The sequence below is a fragment of the Geospiza fortis genome, unplaced genomic scaffold (genome assembly GCF_000277835.1).
Source record: "Geospiza fortis unplaced genomic scaffold, GeoFor_1.0 scaffold381, whole genome shotgun sequence".
Taxonomy (NCBI): Eukaryota; Metazoa; Chordata; class Aves; order Passeriformes; family Thraupidae; genus Geospiza; species Geospiza fortis.
This window is the reverse complement of record NW_005054348.1, coordinates 1652402-1661381: the sequence shown is the minus strand read 5'-3', so window position 1 is coordinate 1661381 and position 8980 is coordinate 1652402. Positions and strand designations below refer to the sequence as shown.

General features: G+C 35.6%; 1 protein-coding gene across 1 annotated transcript in view; it reads right to left on the bottom strand.

The window, feature by feature from the left end:
* ERO1B (endoplasmic reticulum oxidoreductase 1 beta) overlaps nt 1-8980 on the bottom strand; it is a 28345-nt gene that overhangs the window by 1522 nt on the left and 17843 nt on the right. The window contains exons 10-16 of the mRNA XM_005423224.2: nt 8363-8389; nt 6857-6949; nt 6455-6701; nt 5603-5672; nt 4377-4463; nt 2849-2982; nt 1-2187 (exon numbers count right to left, since the gene is read on the bottom strand). The exon at nt 1-2187 is cut by the window's left edge and continues 1522 nt beyond it. Of these exons, the coding sequence (XP_005423281.1) occupies nt 2127-2187; nt 2849-2982; nt 4377-4463; nt 5603-5672; nt 6455-6701; nt 6857-6949; nt 8363-8389 (719 nt within the window). The 3' untranslated portion in view covers nt 1-2126. The remainder of the gene's footprint in view (nt 2188-2848; nt 2983-4376; nt 4464-5602; nt 5673-6454; nt 6702-6856; nt 6950-8362; nt 8390-8980) is intronic.

The following is an 8980-nucleotide window of genomic DNA, read 5'->3' as shown; positions in this document are numbered from 1 at the left end:
CTTTCAATATATAAAATTACTCAGAAGATTTGGGTACTCTGTGTAACTCATCTACCAAACAGAACTGTTCACATCTGTGCAACTTACCTAGACTCCCACTTCAATTTAATAGAGAAAAATAAACTCTGAGGGTGCAAATACAGAGCTTGGAAGAGGCCAGATGAATCCACCTAGAAACCTCCTGCTCTTCTGCCTAACTAGAAAACAAAAGCCTGTGATGACTTGCTCAGACACAGGTGCCCACAGGCAGAGAGGCTACTAGGAAAAAACATGACATCCCCAAACTGGCATCAGCTTCCCCTAACACCATGTCCAATTACCTATAAGATTAAACAGAAACTTCCACTGGGATACCAGTTCACTGCCAATTTGTGCAACTATCACCAAAACTTCATAAGGGTGGTTTGGATTTTTTTTGTTTGTTTTTTTTATTTAACTTTCTATTCTTTTAAATGTCATTTAGCATATCCATCCCAGTTTGACACAAAGGGTTTAACTTTCTTAAGCAACAGCATTTTTTATAAAAGCCAAGTGTCAGCAGAATAGACTATTTCATTTCCAGTCAGGTAGAAATTTGAGGCTAGTCTGGAAACAAAGGACAGAGTGTATTCCAGCCTTCAGAAAATTTCAGCTGTAAAGGAACACAGTATGGAAGCCAATACAATTACAATCAATTATATAAATAGGTCACTCAGTATCTAATAGGGTGAAAAATGTTTAAGAGCACTTAATTTTGTGAAGACTTGTTTTTAAAAACAAGAGATGTATCTACACTGCACCAGCACTTCCTACATTCATAACATCTAACTTCATTTTTAAACATGCTGGTTTAAAAGAAATTATTACTTCATTTTAAATTTAAACCAATATTTGGTTGCTACTAATGGTAATGCTGTTTCTGAATTCTGTTTTGACACTGGTAAGTTATCACTGACATTTGTGGACAATGATACATGAGTAATTTCTTATTTTATGAAAGTAATGTTATTAACATACCCGTTTTTTTATGTTGAATATCCTTTAAAAGAAGATACAGTATGGGTTTGCATAGATAGAGTATGTGGCATTAAATGTCAGTATGATTATGAATTTTAAAAAGCATCTTTTTTAAAAGTGACTACAAAAGCAAGTTATTTTTACACTGACCTTTTAACATAGCACTAAAACATAACTCATAAAGAGCAAATTTATTTCCATGGCTCAAAGACCAAGTGTGCTATTTTAACATTTAAGACACTAAAAAGACAACTTTTGGAAACTGAACTTGTGATTACAATCTAGAAAAATAATACGGAGTAAACAGAAATTTGATTGACTGAGGTTTTTCAGCTAGCAGCACTCCACTAACCATCTCCCCCTGTCCTGACCTCTACCTCCAAGTAAATGCAGGTAAGGGGCTGCAGCAAGGGGCTACAGAAAAGTCACTTTCAACTCTGCTGCATCAGAGACAAGGTAGTAATTAAAAAAAAAAAAAGTGCTGAAAAGCACAAGACAAGGGTAAAAAAATTGGTATCATCATGATGCAAAGAAGCCCAGCATGAAAAAATTTCTGCTCAGTAAATTTGCTATTTTTAAGTAAGTTCATTATTACAGTAAGAAGCTAAAACTCAGCAAGAGCCTTATTTCTTTTTTGTGGTTAGTTTTTTTTGTTGTTATTTTTTTCTTTGTTTGTTTGGAGGTTCCCCCCCCCACTTCCTTTTGACAGTCAGAACTAACATACCATATCCTCAGAATATACTGAAGCTCAGTAAATGGGGAGACACAAGAAGTGATCCCCCCTTTCCAGACAGGCCAAGTCAGGGTGGAGGTACATTTGTTTTCATATAAAACAGCTGTCTCAGAAAGACAAGGAAATAAGAAAATTTATGAAGTTTCAGTACAACAGAACTGTGAGCAGAAAACTTAAAAAATAAACAGATCAGCATAATTTACACATTTAAAAACTATATATTCCATTCATAAATATATTTTCTAATTAATAACCATTCCTAGTTGAAACATAAATATTCAAGTTGGGATTTGATTTTACTTTTTATCAGTTCATGTGAGTCCTGTAAGGATCAGTTCCTTCTGCTCAATGCAGTCATGTAAAAGATCTTCACTATCAGGCTGTGCAAAGACCTTCATTACCTAGTTTGTTGTAATAAAATTTTAAAATTCTGCAACTCCTTTATACTTGTGGAAAGCCTGTAAAATAAAAACCATCAAAGTGTTACCAATTCAGCAAAAGAGAAGTACAAATTGTCACATTCATTTTCCTTTAGATTTTTCCTCAGACACAATTCTGTTCTCAAAAGGTCTATTGACTCTCCATTTTATATTAACACAATATATGACAGGGATTAAAGTTTATATATAATGTTTAATCATCTCAGCTTCATTAAACTTCTAAAAATCCCTAACCACATGTAGTTAAGTTTATTACATTCTTTTATCAGATTGTTTAAATAGATTGTTTAAACAGGAACAGATTGTTGTATTCAAGATATGAAGAACTAACATAATGAGCAAAGCATGCTCTATGTAAACTTCTTTTAAAGCTGTTAAAATGTTTCATCATTTGAAGGAGATAAATTTGATTATTTTTTTTTACATTTAAGAGACTTAAGTTTCATCCTGCAGAAGGCAGATTTATGAGACTTGAGACAGGGAGGATGAATTAGATCCAAACACAGAATGAAGACTAAGGCTAATACTCAGTTTGAAGGCATTAAGTTTATCAATATTACTGGTAGTAATTCAGCCTTTCAAAACCTACAGCTACATGTACAATACCTTCTTTCCACAGAAACTGAGTATTGGCACTGAAGTTTTATATTTTTCTACTATTAAAATTATAACATTTTACCTTCCAAAGGCATTTACAAGAGCAACTATTTCTTGCCGTGTGAGCTGAAAACCTTTTGATGGGCTATTCTCAGGAAGGCTCTGTATTTCTTTCTCAGAAAACAAGATCTTCAGAGCAGTTCCTAAGCCTTGAGTCTATAAGAAAAGTCCAATGTTTTAACATCAGTAAAATCATTCCTTCAAGTACTCATAAAACCATAAAAAAATAAAAACACACTAATCTAGGTAAATTTTAGTACCAATTCTTATATACTGACCCTCAACCCAAATAACTGTACAAAAACCAGGGCACTAATACAATTGCATGACAGCAACTGTGTACCAGGTTTGCATTTGTTTCCTCAAGTATACTTGCTCTTCATCATCTCTTCTTTTCTCATCTCTTTTCTTCTTGGTTATGCATATGAAAATACGTCCATTACACAACTTCAAGTCCCTTCTATCCCTCACTTATAGATGCCCCAACTCCTGCAGGAGCACATCTCCCCTTTCCCTTTGAAATCAAACTAAGTTTTTTATGAGGTATCACAACACATGCACTTTTTTCCACCTTCAAGTCTAGTGGCAAACAACGCAGCTTCAATTTCAACCCCTATTTTCTACGCAGGAATAGAACAGAAGCAGATTTTCTTATTTTCACTTTTAGTTGAGTTACATAAGCAACCACTGGCTTTGACAAGAAGTGGCTGAAGCTGGCTACAAGGGAATTTTATAGGTCAGGAAATTTGGCCTTCTTTAGTTCTTAGTGAGGAGGAACAACAACAATAGATCAGAAGTATTAACTAGGACAGGATAAGCAGAACTCCAGAAATTCAGCAGGGACCAACAGATTTTTGATGCTGCAAACTCTTTGAAAATTGCACTCTGATAAGTTTAATGTAATACAGTGGTATAGTACAACAGGCACTCCAAAATAACTTTTCTCAGTCTGGACTTAACATTAGTCTTGAGATTTAAAATACTGTTGTCAGTAAAATAAAAATAGTAGGAGCTAAGAAATTGAAACTGGCTTTCAACTTCCAGCATTACTGGGCAACTTTGCATTCATTTGCTGCCCTCTGCATAAACTGTGAAAATCTGCATTATTTCTTTTTCTTACACCTCAGTTTGTGGAGTTAAATATCACACTCGATTCCCTAACAAGAAAGTGCTGTGTTTAAAGGAAGGTTTCCCATAAGTGATTCTACAAGGCTCCTCTGATCACTGAATACAGGTAAGATATTGACTGTTAGTAATATCTCACCATGAAGCATCTGCTTTAAAAGTAACTTTTAGAACACAAACTCTGCCTTTTAGTAAGCTACACAGCTGTTGACTAAACAAAATAAAAAAATTGAAAAAAAATTAAAATGTTTAATGGTAAATTATACATACATCTATTTTTAATATATAGGTAAGGATACCAAGGACCAACCATGTGCAGAAAGCCTGAATGCTAAGGTAAGAGGTATTCTGCCAGAATGAAATAGATGCTTATCTTGGGACCTGCCCCTCCCAGAACACACAGACCTACACAAAATAAACTGTACCTGCAGCTTGCCCCACAGCCTGCATTTGTCACATCCAACGCAGTCCATTATGCGGGAGATGTTCTTGAAATGCAATCTGAATTCTTCCTATCAGTTAAAAACAAAATAAAAAAGCTTAAGCTAACATACATCTTAGCTTTGCAAAAACAGAACATTAATGAATGTAGTACTATTAGAAAATCAATTCTCTAACCAAAACTGAACAAAACCATTGCTTTATGTAGCCAGGCCACAACCAAGATCCATGTAAATCCAGAATCTGGTTTTCAAGCCACTTCTAACAGTTAATTCTTAAAAAAAATCTCTCAAAAATACAGAATATGCAGGGTAATGCCTGGATTCTATACACTGATTTCCTACCAACTTTCTAGAAATTTTCTGAGGTATAAGTACTGTATCTGTGTCCCTGACCATTTTTTTTCCATTATTCAAATCCTTTTTGAACAAACCATCTTTTTGACAAACAAGTTACAATTCACAAAAGATATTTTCAAAACTATGGGTAGATTGTTGCTGTGCAACTTCAGACAGAGCAGGAGCAAGCACAGTGCAGAACTAACCAAGCTGATCCCAATTTTTTAAAGTCCAAAAACCACTAGGTGGGCTGATAAAACACTGCCACTTTTCTAATAGCATTTTTTGTAATGCTGATGACATTCCAAACCACTACTGAAATAGTGTTGTAAGTGTTAATAAATATTAAAACAGAACTTCATTACCAACTATGGAATTGCAATTTACACCAGTGGCATGTTAACACCAGAAGCTGATGGGTAGGTACAGCATTCCCATTAGGTTCCCATGTCTAGGAACTAGGTTTTCCAATGTTAAATATCATATTTATGAGACTGTACTGTATATTGTGTACTATTATATAAGTCATCATTTTGTAAAGCAAACATGACTGGGTGGGTTCTTTTTATCCAGATAATTATGAAACAGTTACTTTACTTGAAAATAAGCACCACTGCATTTACTGGTAATACTCATGTGCCCCACCATAGTCCTGATGCCAGACTCAAGGCACAAAGCCAGAGATTTCAGTCTTCTTGGACCAGGACAGCACCTTTAAGTTGATTAAAAGGCCTCATATACAGCTCTAGAAAAGGCAGGGATAAAATCTTACTCTCAGCAGCGTGTTTGTGGTAGGCAGAAGGGCTTTCCAAAGTAACACAGCCTAACTCCAAAACAGGTATTTTGGATGTCATTCAGAAAACTAGCTTTACCTTTAGTGACTTGGCTCCTTTTTTATCTCCAGCAAACATGGACTTTTCATCAAAGTGCATATGGAAGGACCTAATAAAGACAAAATGCAATCAAAACAAATGCTAGCATAACCTACAGTGTTCAATTAAGCTTGGTAAGCAGCTGATGCCATCAGTGTAAGATATTTTTCAGAGTTCTTGCAGATTAGGCCTTAAAATACTCAGTGGTATTGGTTTTACTGTGCAATCACTGCAACTTGAAATCTGTTATTCAGAGTTTGTTCAAATTAATACTGAAAGTGGCTTAATGTTTGCCTTCCAACTGATCATTGCCTGACTACATCTCAATTACCTAGCAAGACCACGATAAGGGACAGCAATGAAACCACACGTTACCAATCACAAAAACTAGCAAAAAGGAGAGCAAAGAAACTGAACTTAAGAACATTATGGAATAAATAGAAGGAAGAGGGGATGGCCAAACTACCAGAGGTTGAGTCTGTGATAAAAGCTGAATTACTCAGTGGACCATTAAAAGACTGTATGTACTACTTTTCTTTTCAAAATAAATCATGTGCATCTTATACTGAAGAATCAGAAAAAACAACACACAGGAAGTAGCTTAGGGTGTTGAGTTTTTTGGGGTTTTTTGAGTGCTTTTTGTTTGTTTTTAAAGATTGGTATATTCAAACCTCAAAACTATTAATCTGTCCTATCAAATGTACAAATTCCCCTTGATCTCTCCCATTACTTAAATTTTATTTCTTCATTCCACACTCCTTCCTGTCCTATCCTATCAAGGAGCCACCTGTTCTCACTTCCAAATATAACTAAAAATTTCAAACTGCTGATGAAAAACCCCTCATGCCTTACTTGGTGTCCCTGAAGATATCTAATAGGAGAGCTTTAGATTCAGCATCCTCGTGGCCGTTGCCGGTGTAAAGGTCGACAACGGCACGCTCAAAGTACGGCGCAACCTTGGACAAGGCACGCAGCTCTATCAGATACAAGAAATACAAGTTCTTCAGCCTCCTTGGTCCTTCTCCTTTCGTTTCAGTAGGGTCAAAGCGGCGAGTGAACTCTTTCACATTTGGTCCCCAGCGGGGCTTCCCCCACGTTTCTACACAGAGGAAGAAAAAGGGGGGGGCAGGGGTAGTAAAAGAGACACATTTAGAACATAAAATCAACTAAGCAAACCCCAACAATTTTAAGAAAAAACAAAATGCATACTACAGATATTGTAGAATTCCATTCAGCAATTTTACCTAGACATACCTTCAAGAAGATAATTTGCACACAGATGCAAGTTGATGCTAGCATGGAGTCCAGAAATGAGTTTATAAAACACCCTTTTCTCAAGGCACAGACCTGTCCAGGAAAAATGACAAACAGATACCAAACTAAATACAGGAAATAATTCATTAAAATGAATATACCCTGACATTTTAATGATGCAAGTCTGCATTGTTGACTTTCAAGAATTACAATTACAGCACTTGAGTATTGTTAATAAGTCCTTATAGCCATCATAGGAAAAGCTTACCTCCTATTCTTTTATATAAGTAATACTATTAATGACATTTGACATTTCTTGCTTGCTATTTTAGTGTTCTAGCAAACAGAGTCAAATAAGGCTCTGCACAATTGGCACAGATAACTTGTCACACAAAAATAAGATGCCTACACTGTTTGAGCAATAAATTTGAATTGACGTTGAATTTTGACAGTCTGGAAATCAGAAATATATTGTGACCCATCTTAATTACAATTAGAGCTACCACTGAATTAGAGGAGTGGCCCTAAAGAAAAACACCAAAAGGCCCAGAAAATCTTACAGCACTGGAAAACAGCAAAAATACCTCTTTATAGCTGTACTGCAAAGTCACTGAAGAGTTTAATACACAGGACAAAACCTTGGAAAATATGACTTGATGAACACAGACTTCTACAGCATAAATGGAAATACAGTGGCATTGAGATGTCAGAATATAATTTATATGCAGAAATTACTTATAATTCCAATTAGAACCAAAGTTAGAGACTACACTTGAAATTTAAGAGTTTGTTCCTCTCAAAAATACATTTGGGCAACTTTCCTGCCACTCCAGTCTCCACAAATGGAAGCAGGAAGAGCTGATGGTGAAGCCTACCTGTGACATGTGTCCTCACTTAGACATTACATTTTAAAGGCATGTAAATTTATATGCTTTCCTGCAATAGCACCAGACAAGTAAAGGCTTAGGAAAGGCAGAATGAACTAATTTTAAAAGTAAGTACATTTGACTCACTTAATTTTCTGCACACCTCCAAAATGGGATTTTGATTGCTACTACTGAAATAATAATTTCCATTTCAACATGAATAAAAAGAAAACTGCTTTGCCTTCTAAATGCACAGACTTGGATTATAAACTGGGAACAGAGCCACCAAAATCTTTAATGTTCTTTAAAGCTGTTTCCAAATAATAATGCTTACCAATATTACTAGTAATAATGCCTCTGCTTAAATGCCTCAAGTAACCAGAAAATTCAAAGTAACTGGCAATGAAGTGAATTCCCTCTTTATGAAAGATAAAACACTTAAGTGTTTAAGGAGTATGCTAAGTAAATGAGAAGATTTTTAAAGACCCTCAAGGTAGGAGGTATTTGAACAACACTTGAAAGCTCTGCACAATTTACGAAAAAGCCTACACTATGAAAAATGTTTGAGGAGATGAAAAAAGGATTACAGTGTTCCTTCTAGTGAATATAACACTACATTAACTCATCCAAGAGCCTTTACCTTCTAGCCATGTGTAGAAAGATTCTCCTGTAAATACAAAGTACATAGTTAAATGAAGAATATTCATTTTCAACATTACAGCATCTTTATATTACTATGCATACAACATCAGCTGCCATCTAATTTACCATGAAGTTAAATAACCTAGCTATTAAAATGAGAATAGGCACTGAAGCAGCTAACTTGGAGGTTGGTTTAAATCTCTTGGGGACAGAAGAGGAGAAATACAAGACCGAGCATGCCTAAGCTACTGGTCAGGGCATTCAGCAGTGTATGGAAGCACAGGTTTGATTATTTGCACTGCTGGTGAAAGACATGATGGCAGAGTACAACTCTGACAGCCTTCACTTTAATCTGCCTAAAGGTTTCCTTCAGACTTAGATCTTTTGCCCGAGAGCTTTCAGTTGGCTGAAAAATCTTTAAGCCTGCCTAACTGTAGGCAGGTCAAATACTTTCTCCCCACTCTCTCCCAATCTTCCCAAAATCAAGGGCATTCAAGAAAATACACAAGAAATTGTCCCTCTTCTTTTAAGGGATCTGACATCAGTATGAAAGTGGTTCTGGGAGAACTAGTAACATTATTACAACACATACTTTGTTTCAAGAATAAGAACCAAG